Source organism: Bufo gargarizans, chromosome 11, assembly GCF_014858855.1.
Source record: "Bufo gargarizans isolate SCDJY-AF-19 chromosome 11, ASM1485885v1, whole genome shotgun sequence".
Classification (NCBI taxonomy): domain Eukaryota; kingdom Metazoa; phylum Chordata; class Amphibia; order Anura; family Bufonidae; genus Bufo; species Bufo gargarizans.
This window is the reverse complement of record NC_058090.1, coordinates 42,124,500-42,150,173: the sequence shown is the minus strand read 5'-3', so window position 1 is coordinate 42,150,173 and position 25,674 is coordinate 42,124,500. Positions and strand designations below refer to the sequence as shown.

Here is a 25,674-nt window from a genome sequence, read left to right as displayed (position 1 = left end):
CCTTACCGTCCTCCGTTGAATCCGTGAGACCTTAATCTGGTGCTCAACGCTCTTCAGTCCTCTCCGTTTGAGCCTTTGCAGCAGGTGTCCCTTCGCTTTCTGTCCTACAAGGTGGCCTTTTTGGTGGCAATCACTTCCATCTGTGGGGTGTCAGAGCTAGCGGCTCTTTCCTGTCTGTCTCCCTTCCTTATTCTCCACCAGGACAAAGTGGTCCTTTGCCCTGTCCACTCCTTCCTTCTGAAGGTTGTGTCGGCATTCCATCTCAATGAAGAGATCATTCTCCCTTGCTTTTGTCCTGCCCCGTCTCATCCTTGTCAACAGTCGCCCCACACTCTAGATTTGGTTCGGGTCATTCGCATCTATCTGTCTCAGACGTTCTCTTTCCGATGGACGGGTTCTCTATTCGTCATTCCAGAGGGACCGAGACAAGGGCTGGCTGCGTCCAAAGTTTTAATTTCCCGATGGATTTGTTTGGCCCCGCCCTTCCAGGTTACTGCTCATTCTGCTCAGGCAGTGGGGGCCTCTTGGGCAGTACATCATGGGGCTTCGGCCCTTCAGGTGTGCAAGGCGGCTACCTGGTCGTCTTTACACACCTTTTCCAAGTTTTACAGATTACACACTTTTGCATCTTTCTGACGCTTCTCTGGGACGTAGAGTATTGCAGACGGCGGTTCTCTGATTGGCCGGAGGGCTTCTTAGTTATGGCCCACCCCTGGGACTGCTCTGTAACATCCCAAGGTCAAGCATGTGTCCCCCAATGATACGGATGAGAGAACTAGATTTTTGTACTTGCTGTAAAATCTGTTTCTCTTCTGTTCGTTGGGGGATACAGCTCCCACCCATTTTCTTTGGCTGCGGGCCTCGCCGTGACCTGTGTGATTCTGGGTTTGTACATTGTTTGGTTTTCCTGTTTTTTCTTTTGCTTCTCATACTGCTTTTGCACAAACTGTTTTAGCTTAGTCCCTGTAGGAAGGGTATAGCTGGAGGGAGGCGCTCACACTTTTGTGCTTAGTGTCACCTCCTAGTGGCAATAGCTATACCCAAGGTCAAGCCTATGTCCCCTAATAAACGGAAGAGAAACAGATTTTACGATAAGTACAAAAATCTAGTTATCCTTGTCATATTAAGAATAATGTTTTTATACTTAAAAAGCTAATAGGTTTTAGGTTTCTAAGAAAAAAACAACACTATTCTAAATATATTAAGGCCTTTTCTTGTTATTATATGATTATATATTATTATAGTACAGCCTTTTCTTACTGTTTAAAAGAGAGGAAAAAATTAACAGGAAAAAGCACTCTCTACTGGGACTTGAACTTAGAAACGGATTTCTATATACAAAACCAAGCACTTATCCCTAAGTTATAAGATTACTACATAGAAAAGCATGTTTTTTTCTATGTTTAGACGCTAACACGTTACTGGTATCTTTATAATCATATATTGTGCTTGTGAATAAACCAGTGATCTATTCCTGAGCAGTGTATATAATATGTAAAGGGGCGTAGCGAAAGGCTCATGGGCCCTGGTGCAAGAGTTCAGCTTGGGCCTCCCCTCCCTTTCACTCCGCGCTGGTGCACCTAGCTTTTCTTCTGCCCAAGGCAAATATTGAAATGGCCCCACCCTTCCCTCCAGTCCTACTGTTAAAGGGGTTGTCCTCTTTTTACTACTGATGACCTATCCTCAGGATAGGTAATCAATATCAGATCAGCCGGGGTCCTCCGGCACCCCCGACAATCAGCTATTTGAAGAGAGGGCAGCGCTCATATGAGAGATGCTTTCTCTGTTCTGTTCACCTGCTCACCGTAGCATTTGCAGTGATGAGCAGGTAAACAGAGCAGAGAAGGCAGCGCTCATACAAAAAAAGAAGAAAAAAAAAGCGGACAACCCCTTTTAAAGACATACTGGGTAATACAGCGCCACATATGTACCTCTTACATGCAGTGACTTCTCTTCTCTGATGTAGATATTCTCTTTCCTTTTCTTCTCCTGTCAGACCAGACCACCATGGTGACTTCTTTCAGCCGCGTCTCTGCAGAGTTTTTAACAAATTGACATCTTACTTTCCTACTTTTCCATCCTTCTCCTCATCTTCTCAACACCCCATCCTGCCACCCCCAATACTGTGTCCACTGTGCTCCCCAATACTTTCCTGCAGAAAGTCCCCCTGAAAATACTGGTACCACACAGATAGTGCGTCAGTACAAAACACCCCTTTATATTGTGCGCTAGTACAAAGAAATTGCTAGACCACAAAATGCAGATTCCTACAGAAATTGCCCAATTTCTAAATTGGTGTCTGTCTCCAAACAGTCTGCAGAACGAAGTTTCTTGGGTGCAAAAAGGTCTGGAGATAGATATCGTGAATGTACACCTGTGGGGTTGGAGGGCCCACTGGTCTCATCTCTTGTTACAGTGGGAATTGTCAATGGTGCAAGCAGTAATGTCCTCAAATCGGAGAGAGCTATCAGCAGTCTAGGAGGCTCTAAAAGCTTTATTAGTAGAATTAATAGGGAAGGATGTAAAAGTGAGATCAGACAACATGATGGTAGTAGCATATCTGAACCATCAGGGAGGCACAAGGAGTCTTCTCTTACAGGAGTGCATGACTGAAATCTGTGATTAGGTAGGAATATCCTACATAACAAAGGACAAAGGTTTCAATGTGGTGTTCTTGGAGATTATTATGAAATTCTAATTTATAGAACCCGGTGATCAGTTGCACATGTTAATATAAATGTTTATCCTTTAGGATTCAGGAACCAAAGAGTCGAGCCCTGCAGTGTCCTTCTGAAATTGAAGTAATGCTAAAAGACTACCAGAAGGCTCGGGAAGAGGCTAAAACTGAAATTGCTAAAGCAAGGGACAAGTTACGAGAGAGGGCCGAAATGGAGAGGAGAAGGTTACAACAAGGTAGTCTAACGAAGGTAAGCCTGGTACCCTGTTTCTCTGTCTGTCAAAGGAGTTCACTTTCAGTAAAATATACTGAGTGCTAATATGGAAGCAGTACAATTGTTTTATATAGATCCTTTGACTCCTCTTGCATTTGGTTACGGATGAATGCAGCTTTGCTGTACTTCCCTGCTGAGCAGAGGTCTGGAGTTCCACTGGATAGAGAACCCAGCGCTGCCGCCATTTAAATCTCAGGATCAGTGGGGGTCCCGCTAGTGTGACCCTCACCACTCAGAAATCCTTGCCATAGTCTTGCGATATGCGTAACCCTTTAAAGTCACTCATCTGTTGTTGAGTGTTCAGCATCCATTCTGGTATTACACTAATTTTTTAAGGTGCAACTAGTTTTTATAACTATAGTAATTAAACATTTGTCTACACTGCTTACTCTTTGTAGGATGATACCAAAATGAAGACACTTGTAAGCACCAGCACTTTATTTACCAATTCTAGTCTCAGCCTGTCCTCAGGACCTACCTCTGGGTATAACAGTGGAATGACTGCAACAATTGGCCAGGGCAGCAAGCTCAGCAGCCAGGAGGTGAGTATCCGCTGCACAGACAGACTGTGAAACTATTGTCAATATCAGACGTGATTTTTCTTGATGCGATTTTATGCATATGAGGCGTTCTATTGGTGATCAATAAATAACATTGTATCTGCTGCCCAGAGTTCTCAAATAATTGAGTGCCCCTCCTTTATACGATATTGTCAATATCAAACAACCAAATTAGTCTCTTTTTTTTTTTTTTTTTTACTAATAGATGAAAGAACTGATCTAATTGTTTGCTGTGGACAACCACAACGCTTTACCTGCAACTAGGCAGATTTTACAGATCCTTAAAATAATTGTCATTTCTTATTGTCATTAGCCCAGCTTTAATTTCTTAAATTGCTCTGGAAAGGTTTTGTTCTAATGCTACTTTTTTGTGTGAATTATTTGTGTACTGAGGGTTCACCTCTGCGGCAGGAGAGTAGAGGAGCAGACAGCCGGAGATACTGTCTGCACACCGCCGGATCCCCATTCATTATAATGGGATCCAGTGGGTTTCACTTTATAAATGCTGCACAGATAGTGCTGCCTGCAGTTGTGTTTGTCCCCAAAAAAGATTATTTATGCTGAAAATCTCTAATAGTGTATGGCAGGGTGGACTTGATTTAAATCACTAGTCAGTAAGGCTTGATTTAAATCAAAGTTTTCTACATAAAGACTAATTCTTGCTGGTATAACTTATAATATGCAAGTAGATGAAGATTTTTTAAATCACAACTTTTTATATGTTTGATTAGGTTGATTCTGTATTCATAGGTTTGTAGAAGTTAGGATTAAGGTCTTTTTCTCAACTCTGTTCATGTTATAACATATTTTTGCTGTAAAGAAGAGGCATGTGATCTCTGCTGAGTCAAATTCGGTTTTGAGAACTGCAAAAGTAAACCAAGCATCTGTGATAATATCTTGTAGGCAGAGAAACTGCCCAATAATCTTACAAAAACCTCTGGAAGAGCATGATATTGTGAATGGATTAATGGAATTTATTTACCAAAAAAATTTAACATATACAGCCTTATTCTACATAATTAAAAAACTAATCTTTATTTCATGATGGAATATTCTTTGGATAGTAATATATTTTCCTCAAAAAGCATTTTATTTAAAAAAAAAAAATTTAAATCATTGATTTTTATCCACCCTGGTGTATGGGGATCCTGTGGTGCCCAGCTATGTCAAATATGATAACCTGGTAATCTGCTCCGGAACAGACTACCAGATTTACCCGCCTCAGATATGAACCTAGCCTGACTGTTACTGGTGTTTTATGGAATAGGTGGCGTTGTGAGCGTTTGGTATGGCTGATTATTAGAGTCTGGACACTTCTCACTGCCTGTTTAAGATTGTATAAAGAGAAACCTGTCAATCAAGCTTGATCAGGCAGGAAGAATACTGAGGGGAGATGCTCAGCGGATACATCTCCTTGTGCATCTCCTCTTTTAAACATTTTTTTTTTAAATAAAACGCTGCTGCACTTCAGAGTAAGGGCTTGTTCACATCAACCTTGTCTTTTCCATATTTCTGTTCTATCTGAGGAACATTAAAAAAAAAATCCATTAAATGGATTTTAAATATTTCAAGCATGAAGTTTAAAAAAAAAAAAAAAAAATGCATAAAGGCTGTGCTTCTTTGTACAATCATAACTGTGAAGCAACAGGTCTTTTTGGGGGGAGGGGATTCCCTAATGTCTCTTTCAGACATATTCCCTTTTTCAACTGCACAGTTGGATGCATTTCACTCAGGAGCAAAGGGTGTATCCCTTCTGTGGAATCTGCCAGCACTGTACTGATGTGATGTCCTTTCCCTTATTTCTATGTTTGTTTCCAGTTTCAGAGCTCACAGAATAGATAAGGGATAAATCACACTTACACACACGAGGCTCCTGTGATGTTCAGAAGCAGTTCTTTTTGTGTCTGTTACAAGGGACAGATCTTACCTAACAGGCAGTTGACTGCAACTTAGGTGGAAGTGAGACCACTATTGGCCATGAATTTACATATTATTTTTTTTAGGTGCATGCAGGCATACTTGTTAAACGAAGTGTTTTAAAAATTAGCTAATTTACACAATTTATTTAATTGAGAATGGTGTAAAGTACAGTGACTCTTTAAAATTAAATGTTTTGTGTTTCCCGTGGTCAGGGCAACATGAACCACCTGATGGGTTCTCTTTAAAAAGAATAGAATTTTTCTTTAATAGACATTGCTAAGAAGTTTGGATCCAGCTCTGGGCTCTGGAAGAGGTCGCTCGGCAGTGAGGAATTATGACCTTTTCACGGCTACCAGTATTTCAGTTCCAGGTATGTATGTCATCGGATCCTCCTGTCAATGCGAGCCCTTCATTTTAGGGGGACAAATCTCAGTTGGTGGCCAGAATTCTATCTAGTCTGCCAACTTATGTTAGGCGTACTGAAATGTTGATTATCCCAGGTAATGACTCATATAAGACTTGTTTGGAGCCTTCAGCAGTTCTGTCAGGTTTGACAGCAAGAACAGTTCAGCATGCTATGTTACGCTAAAACCATAATGACACCTCAATGGACCCCTGTATCAGGAAGTGCAAACTAATCTTACCCCCTTGTAGGTTCTTTCAGGATACCTCTGGATATGCAATTCAATAATCAAGAACAGACACTTAAATTTAAAATAATTTAATAGTGTACAGAAACAAGCAAGTTATAATAACAGAAGAAAAGGTTATAGGCACCAAATAACAATCATAAAGTGTAACAATACTAATTAAAATCAAACTACATAATAATACATAACGTACATATCTGATGTTACTTAGCCAAGAAAAACTTAGACACTGATGATAAACTGTCCACATATCCTTCAGCTTACTTTGCCAGAAAAAGGAGTCTTGTGCCCGGCTTGGGCTTTTCTGATTCTAGCAGCTGCAGGAGGAAATGGTCCTAAGGCACACAGTTAGTTGGACAATAGGAGAGACACATCCAGTGTTGGATGTGCCTTTTTATACAGATATCCACAATGTCTTACTTGTGAGTTATGCTTAGAGAATGGCACATATATTATTAGCTTTTCCAGACCCTGTTTTTCTGGGAATCTGAGAGATTCCCATCATTGTTGGATCGAAAACTACCTGCCTCCGATGCATTATTTCATAATTATTGTATGTAGATATGTCATTCCTACTCTTTGTGGAAATATGACCCCTGCTCATTAATATAACAGATATTATATACTGTATATACTGTATATATATAGATATATTTAGGTAATGTGGGGACGTGAGAATTTCTCAGCACCAAAGGTCCCTGTGAACCGGAAGTGTGATGTCCCGTTCATGGTCACGTGCACTGGTGCAGCCATTTACTGACCTCAGCTGCCACATGCTGCTTTAAGTTACAGCACAGCTGAGGCCATTAAATCTCTGCACGTGACTCTTCCAATCCACAGGGGAACGGAAAACAGTGGGGACAGGACCCTTGGTTCTGGAACGGAGAACAGCTGAAAGGGCAAGTGACTTAACATTTTGGGGCCTGTCACTAAAACCAGTTTGGGGTATTGGACAACCACCTTAAGTCAATGGGGTGTATTTGAATAATGGATAGAATGGACCCAACACAGACACAGCTTCTGTTATGGACAGAAGCAACTATGCATATGTAACCTGAACCTTAGACCCATCCACGTAAGAGTATTATTACATGGCGGATAGTGACAGTGTCAAATTTGGCCATGTATACGGCAGGAGAATCGATGTTGTCTGCCGTGGTTGTTCACTTTGGATGCTGTGTAACCACATGCAGCTTAGCTCGATTGAATGCGTGATGTCACGTGCCTTCTATCTGAACACTGCTCCAAGAAGGGACATATGCCTTCTTAATGTGATCACGGCATTAACCCACAGGCCATGCGAACTGCAGTGCTGACTCCTATTAAAAACAATAGGAGGCTAACACCCTAACCCCAAAATTGCATAAAGAGGTCTGTGTGTGTAAAGTGCTGAGTGACATTCGGACAATGTGCCAAATATGATTTCTATATTTTGTAATTTAGATTTTATTTGTACGTTTCAAAACTGCAAAAATTATCCTAGCTACCAGAGGTGCAAAATGTTCAAACACCCCTGAAAGAGATAAAAAAAAAACCAAGAGTAGCCCAATTTCCCTGTCGCTTTCCTAGTGTTTCTAACACTAGTAGCTGTAATAAGACAACCCCTTTAGGAATAGTATTTAAAGTTAATAGATAAGCGGAACTGTTATTTATTTTGTCATTGTAGTGAACAGGAATAATAAGACCTTTCACTGACAAAGTAGATATAAGCAATAAAATATATGGGAGAGCAATAGATTGTCGGAAGGAACCTCAAACCTGTGGGGCACAAGCTCTAAACAGATTTTTCAGTGTAAAATGATTACCTATATCTAAACTGATTGTTATATTTGTGTTTAGACTCCCATAGAACAAGCTCATCCACTGCAGAATCACTACCTGGAAAATCGATCCCCTGCTCTCCGCAGCGCAATTCTCTCCTCCAGTCTACGGCAGTTGCTTACCAGGAGCTCGCCACTCGGGTTCAGGCCAGTGCTATGGCAGAGGTAAGCTCTCTGTGTATAGCCGCTTTTTTACCACAGCAAAACATTCATAAAATGCAACGTATGTAATTAGGCTGAGTGAAAACTGTGTCATGTGACAGTATTGATCATACAGGGGTTAGTTCTTTAGGATACATAGAATATTTTCTACAAAACAAATGCAAGGTTTATGTCCCACTATGCAAAAACAGGATTCAATATCCTAGTGGGAAAACCACCACCCCACCTAAAGAGATGCCAGCAAACACTTAAATATATCTGCAGCACATTCATTCTTCACATGAATTTTTATTTTTTTGAAGCATGTCCGGCTACTTTCACATCTCCATTTTTTAATTCAGGTTTTGAGATCCGGCAGAGGATGTAAAAACCTGAATTGGGCTAGTTCACAGTAGCGTTAATATTTTCTGGTATTGAGATTCATCATAGGGATGCGGAGCAAGACAGATCCGTCATGACTCACAATGCAAGTACATGGGGAAGGAGCCGTTTTCTCTGACACAATAGAAAACTGATCCGTCCCCTGTTGACTTTTAGTGGAGTTCACGAGGGATCCATCTTGGTTATGTTAAAGATAATACAACCGGATCCATTCATAACGGATGCAGACTGTTGTATTATCGGTAACAAGCGTTTTTGCATTCTCCGGCAGGCTCTTCCAGCGGGGGAACAGCCTGCCGGATCCATGCTAATGCACCTGTGCCGCTGGAAGTCCGCTCCAGCCCCAGCAGAGGTGCAGCCGCAGCACGGCAAGCATGCCAAGAGTTGGCTGGAATAAAACTACGACCTGTTGTAGTTTTATTCCAGCCTCCTCTCTGCATGTTTGCCCTGCTGTTGCTGGACCTCAGGCGGCACGCGTGCACTAGCGGCAGCACGGATCCGGCTGGCTGTTCACTCGCCAGAACAGCCTGTCGGAGAAGGCTGCCGCTAATGTGAAAGTAGCCTTAGTTAATGGTGCCTGATCCGTTTTTTTTTTCTGTAACAAAAACAGATCAGGCGACCATTGGGTTAGGCTACTTTTACACTAGCGTTTTCAATTCCGCTTCTGAGATCCGTCATAAGGGACAGATCAATGGGGACAAAACTGAACTGAATGAAATGCACTAAAATGTTCGTGTGAACGAGCCCTTACAATGATTTTCAAGCCTGATCAGGTTTGTTCAGTTTTGATTGAATACAACCGGATCCGGCCAAACAGAGCCTTCAGGATGTATTAAATAGAACGGATCCTTTTAATTCAGGTTTTGAGATCCTCTGCCGGATCTCAAAACCTGAAGTAAAAACGCAGATGTGAAAGTAGCCTAATACTACGGGTCCATTGCATGTTAGCTGTTAACCTGGCTAAAACCTGCTCACCTAGCTGACCACATCCACTTTCCCAAAGTGGTGGGGGCAGCATATAATTACAAAAACTTTCAAAAATGGAATGCATCAAAATGTGACACTTTTTACAATGCCATGGATTTCCCTCTCCAATGTTGCAACTTGCTGTTTTTTTCTTCTTCCAGGTAATGACTGCTTGTTCCTATGATGTAAAGAAGCTATACAATCACCAGGCAGCAGCTGGATGGATGTAAGCTTCAGTACATTTCTTTTTATATATATTTTACTGTGTAACAGATACCGGTGCCTCCTGCCCTTGTGTAATGGAATCACCATAGTCTTGTTTCTGTTCCAGATACCAGAGCACTGAGAAAGATGTACTGGTGTACTATAAAGCCTTCTCATCCCCAACAAAGCATGGATTTATTGGAGCTGGAGTCATTAAGAGGCCGATGCATGATGTGTGGTGCACGGTGAAAGACATTAGTGCTAGGCGATTGTATGACCAATCAATTCTTACAGCCTGTGTACATGAGAGAATGGGCAGTAACATTCAGTTGGGTGAGTAGTGTTGTGCATTTCTGTTTCCACCCGTCATTAGGAAACATGAGTTTACATTGTGACTTCAGGTCAATTCCTATTCATTTAATTTCTTATGGGACTTAAAGGGTTTCTACCACTTGCATATCACATATTTGGTGATCAGACACTAGCGATCCGCTAGTGTCTGATGTAGCTTACAAGCTAATTATTACCTTAATCCGTTCGGCCCATACCTCAAAAAAAGCACTTATATCTTTATGCAAATGAGCCTCTAGGTGCTATGCAGGCGTTTTTCCAGCACCTAGAGGCTCCGTCTACCTTGCAGTTTGCCGCCCATCGCCTCGCTCCAGCACGCCCATCTCTTACCGTATTCGATCCTCCCCCTGCTTCAGCCTTCAGAAATCCCGCGCCTGCGCCGTTCGTCGCGGCATTCGGCGCAGGCGCAGTCAATGTCTGACCGCTCCGTGCTCAGACATTTCCACTGCGCCTGCGCCGATGTCATCGGCGCAGGCGCAGTGGAAATGTCTGAGCACGGAGCGGTCAGACATTGACTGCGCCGAATGCCGCGACGAACGGCACAGGCACGAGATTTCGGAAGGCAGAAGCAGGGGGAGGATCGAATAGAGTTGAAGATGGGCGTGCTGGAGCGAGGCGCTGGGCGGCAAACTGCAAGGTAGACGGAGCCTCTAGGTGCTGGAAAAACGCCTGCATAGCACCTAGAGGCTCATTTGCATAAAGATATAAGTGCTTTTTTTGAGGTATGGGCCGAACGGATTAAGGTAATAATTAGCTTGTAAGCTACATCAGACACTAGCGGATCGCTAGTGTCTGATCACCAAATATGTGATATGCAAGTGGTAGAAACCCTTTAAAGGGGTTCTCCAGGCATTTCAACTAATTATCATTCAGTGCTAACCTGCAGAGGGAAGTTCTTTTACATAGTACTTACCTTCCCTCACTACCCTGATGTCTCTGCTGCACTAGCGCACACTGAGGGCTCTTCCCTCTGGGTCCCAACCAGATGTGCTATGTAGTCAATGCACCCGAACAGGAAAAGAAGTGGCCACATCTGGTCAGGACCTACACCAGTGCAGCGGAGCGAGGGAGGGTAAGTATTATGTAAAAAGAACTTCCCTCCACAGGTTAGCACCCTATGATAATTAGATGAAATGCCCAGAGAACCCTTTTAAAGATTGATGACTACCAGATTTTGGTGGGTCCAACTCCCAGCATTCCCATCTCTGTAGTGGTAAAAGTAGTACAAGCTCAGTCTCATTCATTTGCATCTGGATAACCTACCCTGTAAGGCACTAATGACATATTTGCCCTGGAACTAGCAATGTGTTAAAATGGTTATGAAGCTGAATGATTTCCTGCATATGTAAGGTAACCAATCCAGTTCTTTGTTGGTTTATATGTTCTGGCGCATTAACCCCTTAAAGAACCTAGGATTTTCCATTTTCATTAAGGCAGATCACAGCCATTAGCACCAGGTGTTTGCTATTCAAAACAGCAGAAACCTGGCAGCTATAGCACCTGTGTGCTCTGAAGCAAGCACCATCTTTAAAGACCAGACATGTATGATGGATGTCAGGAAAGGGTTAAAGGATACCTATTGTGGAGCTTTTTAGTTTAAGGCAGGCATGCTCAACCTACGGCCCTCCGGCTGTTGCAAAACTACAACTCCCAGCATGCCCGAACAGCCTACAGCAGGGCATTGTGGGAGTTGTAGTTTTTCCACAGCTGGAGGGCCACAGGTTTAGCATGCATGGTTTAAGGGGTTTTGTTAATATAAACTTTTATTTTGTTAGTTTCTGCTTTGCCTAGGCCAGGGATGGGCAAACTACGGCTCTCCATCTGTAAAACTACAATTCCCAGTATGCCCACAGCAAGGCATGATGGGATTTGTAGTTTTACAACAGCTGGAGAGCCGCAGTTTGCCCATCCCTGGCCTAGGCCATGTAACATCATGTTCACCAGTCACATGGCCTAGGCACATTGACATGGATGGGGCTGAGCAGCCATACAATGTACTGTGCTGTGCCTGGTGACCCGAGAGAAGAGACAGGCGCTACTGCGAACGCCGATGCCTTGTCAAACAGCTGATCATGGGGGTGACAGGCGTCGCACACCAACCAATCAGATACTGATGACCAATCACCACTCCTGCTATGTCTGTTTTAGTAAAAAAAATGGTTTTCCACATAAAAAAATGACAATTCTAGAGTATTTCCTTTTAAGATTCTATGTTCCTCAGATTATACCTGCTAGAAGTTTATGAATAAATGTACAACTGTGTGGTATCACTATCCATTCAGTGCTGCCAGTATCAGACTGTGCAGGGACACATCTCCTACTTCTAATGATAGAGGAATGGCTCAACACAGTTATATGAAAAAATGTCCCCAGAATTGTTATTGCAGGGGGCGTGCAAACCTGTGATGGAATTGTTACATGTGGCAGCAGCCTATACAAAACAAGTTCACTTAATAAATTACTTGTAATAGAGGTATTCCTACTAACATGAAGATACCTGTTTTCTCTGCTAGTGCATGTGATGACTGACACGTCACTTTGCTATCTGAAACAACCCAGGGATTTCTGCTGTTTGGCTGTGGAGTACAAGCAGGTGAGCACATAGCTCTTGCTTCATATTATTTCTGTGTTACATTCAGATCTTGTGATTTATTCTGGAGAAGGCTTTTTTTTTTTCTATGTTTTAATCACAACCTACCTCATCTAACCAAAGTCTGCTATAGGAGTTTTCTTCCGGGCTCCACATATTGATGACATCCTCAGGGTCACATTCCTCCTCACTGGAGTTCACGTGATGTGTGGCTGGGCAGCACATACAAAACAACCGATTTATATAAATTATTAATATTTCCCAATAATACCTCAACACTGCCACCACTAAGGTTAGTTTCAATAACTCACATTCTTACGGGAAGCCTTCAGTTACTCCCTCCTATCTCTATATAATACCATGATACGTTACCATTTTATCCTGAGGATAGGTTATCAATAGCTGGAGACCAGAAAACCTCTTTAACCTCCTAAAATTCACATTAAAATTGGAAAAACCCTTCCAAAATGTCACTTTTTTATTCTAGATTTTTAATATGTGTCTGCAGTAAATATTGTTGGTGTACAACTCAGGGGACACAATTGCATTTTTAACCCTAGTGACAATTCATTTTAGCCATAAGAAGCAATAACATTCCCCCTCCCTTCGTGTTCCAGAAGTCATAACTTTCAAATTTTTTCTTCTAAATTCTTTTTTTACTTTGCAGAATTAGGGTACTTTCACATTTGCGTAACCTGATCCGGATGCGGATACGTCTCACAAATGCATTGCAATACCAAATCAGTCTCTCCGGTTGTCATCCGGAAAAACAGATTTTAACGCCATTTATCTTTTCACATTTTTAAAAACCGGATCCGTTTTTCCGGAACAGTTGGGGGCCGGCGTTTCAATGGAAAACAATGCCAGATCCGGCATTACGGCAAGTGTTCCGGAATTTTGGACGGAGAAAGCGGTATTTTCTCCGTCCAAAAACCTTACAGTGACTGAACTGAAGACATCCTGAACGGATTGCTCTCCATTCAGAATACATTAGGATAAAACTGATCAGTTTTTTTTTCAGTATTGAGCCCCTAGGGTGGAACTCAATACCTGAAAAGTTTAATGCAAGTGTGAATGGACCCTTAGGCCCCTTTCACACGGGCGAGTATTCCGCGCGGGTGCAATGCGTGATGTGAACGCATTGCACCCGCACTGAATCTGGACCTATTAATTTCTATGGGGCTGTGCACACGAGCAGTGATTTTCACACATCACTTGTGCGTTGCGTGAAAACCGCAGCATGTTCTATATTGTGCGTTTTCCACGCAACGCAGGCCCCATAGAAGTGAATGGGGCTGCGTGAAAAGCGTAAGCAAGATTCACGCACGGTTGCTAGGAGACGATCGGGATGGAGACCCGATCATTTTATTATTTTCCCTTATAACATGGTAATAAGGAAAAATAATATCATTCTGAATACAGAATGCATAGTAAAATAGCGCTGGAGGGGTTAAAAAAATAAATAAAAACAATTTAACTCCCCTTAATCCACTTGCTCGCGCAGCCGGCATCTCTTCTGTCTCTTTCTTTGCCGATTGCAGTCAAAGGACCTGTGGTGACGTCACTCCGGTCATCACATGATCCATCACCATGGTAAAAGATCATGTGACGGACCATGTGATGACCGGAGTGACGTCACCACAGGTCCTTTGACTGCAATCAGCAAAGAAAGAGACAGAAGAGATGCCGGCTGCACGAGCAAGTTGATTAAGGAGAGTTAAATAAAAAAAATTTAACCCCTCCAGCGCTATTTTACTATGCATTCTGTGTTCAGAATGCTATTATTTTCTCTTATAACCATGTTATAAGGGAAAATAATACAATCTACAGAACACCGATCCCAAGCCCGAACTTCTGTGAAGAGGTTTGGGTACCAAACATGCCGATTACAATGCGGAAAAATCGTGCATGTTCCCGCAACGCACTCGCATCTTTTCCCGCAACGCCCGTGTGAAACCAGCCTTAATTGTAGGTGTTTAGGAACTATTTTGTGGTATATATGGTGTATTAAATAATTTTTTTTTTTTTTTTTTTACTTTCCCCCTAAACATAAAATAACATCAATTTGAACCTTTTGTCGAATTTATTTTCGTTGTGGTAGATATCATTTTTTTTCTTCCCTCCTTCAGCCTGTTAGCTCCCCAACTACCCCCCCCCCCCCCCCCTCCTCCAGGCTAAATGGAAGGGCTGCTTTAGCTGGGTGGGTAGCAGCTAGAGATATGGTCTTTGTATTGTTTGAAAGCATCTTTAGCTTTCAAACAATACCAGAATGACAGCAATATCTTCACTACATGGGAAGATATCACTGTTGGAAATTAGGATGCAGTAAATGTAGCTGAAAGTAAAAGCAGGTTCTACTGCATTTATTCCCGACTCGATTTCTAACAAATATCTTCTGCTTCTATTGTGCTAATGCTGTCATTTTGGTCCTTGAAAGCCTGGAATGCCAGCTTTCAAACAAGACCTGGCGCATGGTTCTAGCTGCTACCAATCAGGAAATCTGAGCAGCCCCCCCCCCTGAGCGGAGCTTGGGCAAAACAGTTAGGTGGTTAATGCAGATCTATCACCTAATTTTGCCGTCTTGTGTAAAAGACCATTCTCCTAGTAACCAAAACCCTCCAAATGATCTGTGCTAATAATAAGTAGCATAATACACAGTGGATTTATTACAAGGGGATCACTACCCTGACCCTTTCAGCAGTGACTGACAGGCTGCTGTATCTACAGGGCAGCTAGCTGGTACTCTGGAAGGTGATAATGGCTTGTTATAACATGTAACCTGGTACCGACAAGAACAACTCCTGGACTCGCTTATGGCTGGTTTACACATAGCGATTGTTGGCAACAAATGTTCCTATGAACACTCGTTCCTGACAATCTGCCCTCCTACGAGAAACAAGCAAAACCATCATATGTGCAGGCAAGTAAACTATCATTTCTTGGCAGCAGATCATGCTTTCTAAACAGCACTCTTCTGCCCAAAGCAATGCAGCTGTATGAGGACAACCAATGGCAGTAGCGATCACTTGTTCTCCTACAGTGGAGGTACATGCAGCACTTTACCCCTACTGAAAGAGCAGCTCCTTCCTTCCCGATTATCGGCCGCTATTCTGGCCGTGTAAACCCACTATTGCGGTTTTCACCTCTTATCTCGGGTATCATAGTTAAATGGTTTGGAGAGGTGGATCTCATCATAATAATGTGTTCCCTGTTCACAGGAGAAGTGTTACAGCTTGTGCTTCCAATCTGTTTATAATGAATCTATGCCACGTCCTAATAAAGACACTGTACGAGGAGAGCTACTGCCCAGCGCATGGATCCTCCAGCCAGATACCATCAATGGAGAAGCCATCACAAGAGTCATTTACATGGTACAGGTAAGAATGATAACCAGCATTGTCCATGTTAAGGGGATAAAGATGGAATTTTAGACTGGTAATCCTGAACTATAAAGAGAATCTTTCACATCCTTTTAGCTGCCCTAATGTGCTAAAGTAATGCTGCTTCTGAGATTTTACATTAGTGGGGTCCGACTACCAGCACCCTCACGGTCAGTTTGCTGAAGCAGCCATGGGGCTCTGATTACGGTACACAGCTCTGTACATTTTTTTTGTGTGGCTGTGTATGGCATTGCAGCTAGTCCAATTCACTTGAACGTGACCTGTTTTACCTGCACAGTGGCACTCTTGGCAATCTGAATGGAGCTAAACTGCAGCTCTACTATGCAGGGAAAAACCAGTGCTGTGGTATCTTGAGTCTCAATATTAGGGCTTGTGCACACGACTGTTGGATGTTTTACAGCCAGCCAAACATGGCTAACGGCGCCATGCATTTTACGGAACGGATCGGCAGGCTCTTAATAGAACAGTCCTATCCTTGTCTGTAATGCAGACAATAGGACTTTTTTTTTTTTGGTGTAACGGCCATTTGGACATACAGACATGGAATGCACACAGTCATTTGGATTTTTTTGTGTGGCTCCATTGAGGTGAATCGTTCTGCATATGGGCCACCAAAAAACAAAAACAAAAAACGTAAACAGTATGCACGAGCCCTTAGTGGGGAGTCTTAAGGGATTGAATATTTACTGATCTAAAAATCACTTTATAAAAGGTACTAATAGCCCTTTAACACCTCCAACTGTCATATTTAAATAGATCAGCTGGGGTCCAACTGCCAGTAGCCTAGCAATCAGCTGTATGAAGAGAATTTGGCGAGAAAAAATTCAATTTTAACATTATTTTGTGGGATTTATTTTCATGGTGTTAAGACACCCAGCTGAAGGGGGAGGGCTGCTTTAACCCCTCCTATATCAGGCTGTGTAGCAGCTACAGATGCGTCTTGTTTGAAAGCTGACAATCTGAGCTTTACAATAAAAACTGGCTCTGTAGCATTAGCTGCTCCAGGTAGGAAGATATAGCCTTTAGAATTAAGTCAGGGGTGGAAGTAGCTGAAACTTGCTTTCAGCTGATATTACTCCCAAACCAATTTCTAGAAGCTATATCTCCTGATGTAGAGGAGATAATACTGTCATCCTGGTTTTAAAGCTCAGATTGCCAGCTTTTCAAACAAGACTAGGCGCAATGATTAAATTAATGCTCACCCATCTGCCCAAGCTCTGCTCAGGCTAAACTCTTATGTCCTTTTCTTAAAGGGGACCTTTCATTACAATAAAAAATCTAAACTAAGCATACAGACACAGAGCGGCGCCCAGGGATCTCCCTGCACTTACTATTATCCCTGGGTGCAGCTCCGTTCTCCCGGTATCTTCAGATTTTCGGCTCAACTGGGAGGAGCCTGCCGGCATCTCCTTCTCCCAGGCTGTAGCGCTGGCCAATCGCAGCGCCCAGCTCATAGCTTGAGAGTTTTATTTTTCTCCCAGTTGAGCCGAAAATCTGAAGATACCGGAGCCTATACCGGGAGAACGGAGCGGCGCCCAGGGATAATAGTAAGTGCAGGGAGATCCCTGGGTGCTGCTCTCCATGTCTGTATGCTTAGTTTAGATTTTTTATTGTAATGAAAGGTCCTCTTTAAAGCCTGGAAGCAGCAGGAAAAACTGCACATATCTGTGGCGCTATCAGTTATAGTCTGTAGTGATTTACAGAACCAGCTTAGGCCTGTATTAGACCTTCAGATCAGCATTTCGATTATCAGGAAGGAGACTTACATGTAGCGATCTCATCCACAGCATGGAGAGGAATGATCGCTAATGTCATTGCTCTTCCCCATACAGACGTATTATTTGCCGGAAGGTGATTACACAGCATGATCTGCTGCTGGCAAACAATGAATTTTTAGCCTGCTTAAAAATTGTGACTGCCCGATGAACGAACATTTGCTTATTTATCGAGTAATTGGCGGATCATCACTAACTAGCGTTCCTACGAGCCCTTGTTAGCAATGATCTACCTATCTTCAGGTCTAATACAGCCCTAGATCATATTATCTATCTTTTTTAAATAAAAAAAATCAAATAATCAAGCCTTTTCTATTTATTTTTTCCAGGTTGACCTTGGAGCACCAGCTATTCCTTCAAGGCTACTTAATGTAATTAGCAAACGTCAGCCTCTGGTGATTGCAAACCTGGCAAGCTTTCTCTCTAGGTAATCTGGAGGAAATGACTAAGGCCCCTTGCAGACGAGCGTGTCCGGATGCGTCGTGTCTGCGATCAGGGAAAATCGTGCGAGTAGGTACGCAATTGCAGTCAGTTTTGATGTTCAGTTTTTATCGTGCAGGTGCAATGCGTTTTGCACGCACGTGATAAAAAACTGACTGTGGTACCCAGACCCGAACCCGGAAATCTTCACTGAATTTCAGGTTTGGGTTAGGGGTTCTGTATATTTTATTATTTTCCCCTGTAACATGGTTATAAGGGAAAATAATAGCATTCTTAAAACAGAATGCTTACTAAAATGTGGTTTTAGGGGTTAAAAAAGAAAAAATAATTAACTCACCTCATCCTGTTGTTCGCGCAGCCAGCATCATCTTTCTTCTTCTTTCAGGACCTACAAAAGGACCTTTTGATGATGTAATCGTGCTCACCAAACGTCAAAAGTTCCTTTTGCAGGTCCTGAAAGAAGAAGAAAAAAAGATGATGCCGGCTGCGTGAACAACAGGATGAGGTGCGTTATTTTTTATTTTATTTTTTTTTACTCCTAAAGCCACATTTTAGTAAGCATTCTGTATTCAGAATGCTATTATTTTCCCTTATAACCATGTTATAAGGGAAAATAATACAGTAAATTGACTTTTATCAATTTACTTACATCATCTCCTAGTAACCATGCATGAAAATCGCACTGCATCCGAACTTGCTTGTGATTTTCACGCAATGCACAAGTGATGCGTGAAAATCACCGCTCATCTGAACAGCCCCATTGAAGTGATTCAGTGCAGGTGCAATGCGTTCACCTCACGCATTGCACCAGCACGGAATTCTCGCCTGTGTGAAAGGGGCCTAAGGCTTATTTACACAAACAGATTATCTGACCGATTTTCTGACCAATCATTGATGGCCGTTTGTTATACACACCAACTATTGGTCTGATTGGACAGAAATTGGTCAGACAATCTGTTGGTGTAAATAGATTTATCAAATCTGTAAATTGATTTCAGGGTCCTAACCTAATGAATTATGTAGCATCCAGCAGTTGAGACAATCATTGCATGGTTTTATTCCCTTACTGTGGCTGCTTATTTGATTTATATATTTTAAGCAAACATACATTTATGATAATATTTCATATATAGAATATCCCTGATACCCCACTATTGTTTGGATCACTTAAACCAGGGATGCCCAACCTTCGGCCCTCAAGCTGTAGAAAAACTACAACTCCCAGCATGCCCGGTCAGCCTACAGCAGGGCATGATGGGAATTCTAGTTTTACAACAGTTGGAGGGCTGCAGGTTGGACATCCCTGACAAACTCTCTCTTAAAATTGTTTTAGATATTTACTGTTTAAAGTTTTTTTGTAATTTTTAAAAACTTGACCCAAACCAGGTGGCTGTATAAAATCTAATAAAACCCTTACTCACCTTTTATATATCAGTTGGTCCTCCAGTGATGTCACTTCCATAGGTCATGTGATCGCTGAGGCCAGTGGACTTGACATCACCACTGCAGAACATATAAAAGGTGAGTAAGAGGTATTTTCCTTTTTTAGAGCCCCTTGCTCTGGCTACATTTTCAAAAATCTCACAAAACCCCTCTAAAAGCAGAAATTTAAAAAAATGAAACAATGCAGCTGTCTTGCAGCATGGCTTAAACTTTTTCAGCTTTTTCTTTGTATAAGGAAGTAATGCAATTTTCCAATATATACTGCAATGCTAGAAATCAATCCTGGTCGTATGATAACCACATAGGTGCAAAGCTGTGCACAGGACAGAACTGGTAATACCATGCACAAGGCTTATGCCAGTATAGTTATCCCGGCTCTGTCTTGAAATGAGCCATCGCATTAATCTCCAGTAATAAAACAATAAGGACATGGTCACAGGTGGAAATCTGACGCAACATTTTCTGCAGTTCTCAAAAACAAAATCTGCAACAGATATCCGCAACATAAATTAATATTCTGCAGATTTAAAATCTTCACCGCCAACTGTCAAGTTGTGTGTGGATTTCAGTGCGGAAAATGCAGCTTGTGGGTGAGATCTGTGAAAATCTACTTGCATGCATGCAGTTCCACTGTGCACATGCCACTGGTGGCTGTGCCCATTAGATTCCAATGCAATAACTGCAGTGAGAGATCTTGTAAACTGAAGAACTGGTAGAGGAAATATATTGGAAAATGGTGCAGTGGTATAGAGAGTATGAGGAAGGAATATTTAACAAACACTTTACACAAGGATCAACATCCATGAGGGCTTAAAGGGAACCTGTCACCGGGACTTTGTGTATAGGGCTAAGGACATGGGTTGCTAGTTGGCCGCTAGCACATCTGCAATATCCAGTCCCCATAGCTCTGTGTGCTTTTATTGTGTAAAGAAAACGATTTGATACATATGCAAATGAACCTGAGATGAGTCCTGTCCCTGACTCATCTCACGTACAGGACTCATCTCAGGTTAATTTGCATATGTATCAAATCGTTTTTTTTACACAATAAAAGCACACAGAGCTATGGGGACTGGGTATTGCGGATGTGCTAGCGGCCATCTAGCAACCCATGTCCTCAGCTCTATACACAAAATCCCGGTGACAGGTTCCCTTTAACCTTGTGAGTGCCATGGTCTGCGTTCACATACCAGATGAATTAGCTGGGGAGGACAATAGAGTGCACGGGGATTCCTGCGCTTCTCTGTGAATCCGCTATATGAATTACAGACCAGGATTTTCTAGCTCTCAGCAGCCCACAAAACAAATTAATCTGATCATTTTTTTTTTTATGAAGCACCATGAACAAAGGTACATTACTACTTTCCCAATAACAGAGAACATACAATGTACACAGAAAGCATCATTAGCATATACAGTTGCAGTAAGGCACTATTGAAATACAAAGGGTACAGATAAGTTATTCCAAGTTTGCAGTACTGAATGTTTCTTTCTACTGTTTGGCAGGATTGTGTTGTTACTTTAGTAATGAAACTATTAGGCCTCATGCACACAGCCTTCTCATTTTCTGTGATCCGCAAAACACAAACACTGGCCGAGTGCATCCCGCATTTCCCCTCCTGCAGGTCCCATAGTGTGTTTCAAATGCCTAATCTTGTCTGCAAAATAGACAAGAATAGGACATGTTCTATTATTTTTTGCGGGGCTGCAAACCGAAACTACAGACGTGTGCATGTTGCCTTACTGTTGGCATAACAATAGCCAGATACATGCTGCAAACCAAATGTTGGAGGGGTGCTTATTCCAGGTGGAGAATCATAATCACTTTATGTATTATAGTAACTAGGGGGTGAGAGCTGCTCTTCTAGGTGATATTCTACACAGGAATTAGACACTGAACATGCACTGAATGTTATCTGTGCCCTTGTTTTTGCACATTAATGGACTATGAAGTCGGCCCTTTGTGTAGAGCGGTCTTACCAGCAGATAATCCTGCACTTACCTGCAAGTTCCTTGTCTATGAAATGAATCCACTACAATCAGTTATTGATATAATTACAGGCAGTGAGTGGAAATAACTGCACTACAGTTTTCCAGATTAACTTTCCATTGTGTTTATGCATTAACATAAATGGAACAAACCTTAACTGCTCTTCCATATACCGTCTACATAATATACAGTAATATTTGGGTCAAATGCATTCAATTGCAAAATGGAAGAATTGGGCTAAATTTCTCAAAACTGCCCTTGTTGTCCCCGTAGAAACAAGTCAGATCTAAGCTTTCATTTGCTGGGGAAAAATAAGTTGCAATGTGATTGGTTGCTAAAGGTTAGACAGTTTTAATAAAAAAGGCCCATTGTTTATATACAGCAAACAAAACAAAAATGCAGCGAGGCTGTAGGAGTAGTAAGAACCTCATTACAAACTTATGTAACAATCGACAGTACAAACCTTAGGTTCTTTTCACATAACCTTTGTTTAATGTATATATTAATTGGATGCAATTCAATGGCACTGATAAGGTCCCATTGTATTACTGGGCGGTACAGTATTTTCAACTAGATGTATGGGATAGTTTATTATGCTATACCATTTTTTTTATTTTTATTTTTTGCAATATACTTATGTATACTGTTCAGACATAGGCATAAAGGACATGTTGGGCCTGTTTGGCTAATGTAACCCTGTGGACATGTTCAGCATGAATGGCAGCAGTATACATGCCAAATGTGATTTGAACATAGCCTTAGATTTGAGCAATTTGGACAATATTCTGTTTGACTTATATTCACCACAGTCCATCCTGTCAGTTTACTGTAAGAGGTTAGATTATATTCTACACTAACCCTTTACATAAAAAATAAGTGTTCTTCAGTGTTAAAGGAGGTTATCTGAGATTCAAACATTTCCATGCAAATTACAGTTAAAAATTTCCTCCAGTCACACATTACCGACCCCAATAGGTTAGTTTATTCTGTAACACGAGACAGTAGAAAACAATGTGCGACTCTTGCAGTCCCTTTAAGGCCTATGCAAGTACAGACATCACTAAGACCTGCCTTGTATTGTGGGCACACAGCCAGAACACAGGTTTGTAAAGCACCCTTTAAAGTGGTAACTATCATTTCTTTTTTTAATGCGTAGGGACAGTGAGTGTCAGTGCTTTTAGAACACACTTTATTAAGGAAATATTTTAAATTTTTATTGGAAACCTGTATGTAAAAGTCTCTCCTTATGAAGGTTGATGAGGATAATTGGAGCATCGGTCTTCAGTGCTCTACTGATCGCTGAAGACACCAGATAACGGTATGATGTAGAGTCTTTTCAGCCAGCCTCTGGTTTCCCAGTCTCCCTAACCCTGCTTTCACACCTGAGCGTTTCTCAAACGAGTGTTTTAGTCGCGCATTTTTATGCGCGTTTTTTGTAATAGTAAACGCGCGTTTGTGTGATTGACTGCAGTGTCCTATGGCCACAAACGCGCGTCAAAACGCCCCAAAGAAGCTCAAGAACTTGATTATGCGTCAGGCGTTTTACAGCGCGATCGTACGCGCTGTAAAACGCCCAGGTGAGAACCATTCCCATAGGGAAGCATTGGTTTTCATGTGTTGAGCGTTTTACAGCGCGTTTGAACGCGCTGTAAAACACTCAGGTGTGAATTTAGGGTAAGAGTACCTGCACACATTGCAGATTATGGCTGTTTTTTCCCACATGGGAAAAAAAACTGTTTAAGGCTACTTTCACACTCGTGTTTTGTGCGGATCAGTCATGGAAGGATCCGTTCAGATAATACAACAGTCTGCATCCGTTCTGAACGGATCCGTTTGTATTATCTTTAACATAGCCAAGACGGATCAGTCTTGAACACCATTGAAAGTCAATGGAGGACAGATCTGTTTTCTATTGTGCCAATGAAAACGGATCTGTCGCCATTGACTTACATCGTGTGCCAGGACGGATCAGTTTGGCTCAGTTTCATCAGACGGACACCAAAACACTGCAAGCAGCATGAAGACTGAACTGATGCATTCTGAGCAGATCCTTTTCCATTCAGAATGCATTAGGGCAAAACTGATCCATTTTGGACAGCTTGTGAGAGCCCTGAACGGATCTCACAAACGGAAAGCCAAAACGCCAGTGTGAAAGTAAGACTAAAACAGTAACAGCAAAGTGAATGATATTTCATTTTGTGTGGAAATTGACCTGTTGTGCAGATTTTTTTAAATCTGCAGCATGTCAATTGTTTAGTACGGATTTCACTCTTTGCAATGCAAAAGTCGAGATCAGGGCAAAACCACAACAAAAGTAACAGATTTTGGTGCAGAAGCGCAGCTGTCCTAAAAGTGTGAGTTTTTATTAAAAATGATGCGACTTTCTTCCTGGTAGTGTATCTGCTGCCAGCGCTCCCCGCTGTCTTGCAGTGCACCGCTGGGAAGATAGGGAGAGTAGTGGAACTGCAGCATTCACAGTAAGTACACAGGACATAATGTGCTGAACACTGCAGTCCTGCTCCCCTCGCCAGAGACACGCAGGAAAGGTAGATGGGAGAGCTCCTGCTAGAATGTCATATTTTTTGTATTTTCTATTAGGCTGCTTTTATACATGGCTTTTTGCTGACGTTTCTTAGCTGCAGACCTATGGGAAATATGAAATGCAGGTAAGGCTAGTTTCACACTAGCGTTCGTCGGTCCGCTCGTGAGCTCCGTTTGAAGGAGCTCACGAGCGGACCCGAACGCCTCCGTCCAGCCCTGATGCAGTCTGAATGGAGTGGATCCGCTCAGACTGCATCAGTCTGGCGGCGTTCAGCCTCCGCTCCGCTCGGACAGGCGGACAGCTGAACGCTGCTTGCAGCGTTCAGCTGTCCGCCTGGCCGAGCGAATCCGTTCAGACTTACAATGTAAGTCAATGGGAACGGATCCGCTTGAAGAGGTCACCATATGGCTCAATCTTCAAGCGGATCCGTCCCCCATTGACTTTACATTGAAAGTCTGAACGGATCCGCTCAGGCATCTTGCGCACTTAGAAAATTTTCTAAGTTATTAATGCAGATGGATCCGTACTGAACGGAGCCTCCGTCTGCATTAATATGATCGGATCCGTTCAGAACATATATCATAATAATGCAGACGGAGGCTCCGTTCAGTACGGATCCGTCTGCATTATTTTAGCATAAAAACAGCTAAGTGTGAAAATAGCCTCGTACGGATCCGTCCAGACTTTCAATGTAAAGTCAATGGGGGACGGATCCGCCTGAAGATTGAGCCATATTGTGGCATCTTCAAACGGATCCGTCCCCATTGACTTACATTGTAAGTCTGGACGGATCCGCACGCCTCCGCACGGCCAGGCGGACACCCGAACGCTGCAAGCAGCGTTCAGCTGTCCGCCTGTCCGTGCGGAGGCGAGCGGAGCGGAGGCTGAACGCCGCCAGACTGATGCAGTCTGAGCGGATCCGCTCCATTCAGACTGCATCAGGGCTGGACGGCTGCGTTCGGGTCCGCTCGTGAGCCCCTTCAAACGGAGCTCACGAGCGGACAGCCGAACGCTAGTGTGAAAGTAGCCTTACACTGCCATTTAGAAAAAATAATAAAATCAATGCATGTGTGTATCTGGCAGACACCAGTCCAAAATTCATGTGTGCAAGGACCTTTACATATTTAGGAGGCAGGACTAGGACAAGGAGACCAGAGGCTGGCTGAGAAGCCTCTGCATCATACAGTTACCAAGCGTCTCTAGCATTCAGTAGAGCACTGAAGACTAATTCGCCTTAGCTACTCCACAGTCAGAGGTTGCTAAGGGGGGACTTTACATACAGTTTTTCTAATACACACATTTACCTAATAAAGTGTATTACAAAAACACACTCCCTGTCCATACACATCAACAAAAGACAGCTACACAATAAACAGCAATATTTTCATACCTAGTTCAGTTGTACTTTTAAGTTTTTAAATCGCTGGTCATCAACTTGCAGCCTACTACTCCTATCCTATGGTCTTGCACTGACCACTCACTGGTCTAGATTCCTGTGAAGAGTAACATTAAACAGCATTTCTCAGT

General features: G+C 42.4%; 1 protein-coding gene across 1 annotated transcript in view; it reads left to right on the top strand.

Annotated features, from left to right (window-relative positions):
- Window positions 1-18,284, top strand: part of STARD9 (StAR related lipid transfer domain containing 9) — a 155,529-nt gene extending 137,245 nt beyond the window's left edge. Inside the window, exons 28-36 of the mRNA XM_044271258.1 lie at window positions 2,753-2,927; window positions 3,350-3,493; window positions 5,702-5,801; window positions 7,921-8,066; window positions 9,572-9,636; window positions 9,742-9,947; window positions 12,479-12,558; window positions 15,774-15,932; window positions 18,061-18,284. Coding sequence (XP_044127193.1) covers window positions 2,753-2,927; window positions 3,350-3,493; window positions 5,702-5,801; window positions 7,921-8,066; window positions 9,572-9,636; window positions 9,742-9,947; window positions 12,479-12,558; window positions 15,774-15,932; window positions 18,061-18,162 — 1,177 coding nt within the window. The 3' untranslated portion in view covers window positions 18,163-18,284. The remainder of the gene's footprint in view (window positions 1-2,752; window positions 2,928-3,349; window positions 3,494-5,701; window positions 5,802-7,920; window positions 8,067-9,571; window positions 9,637-9,741; window positions 9,948-12,478; window positions 12,559-15,773; window positions 15,933-18,060) is intronic.
- Window positions 18,285-25,674: the final 7,390 nt, after the last annotated feature.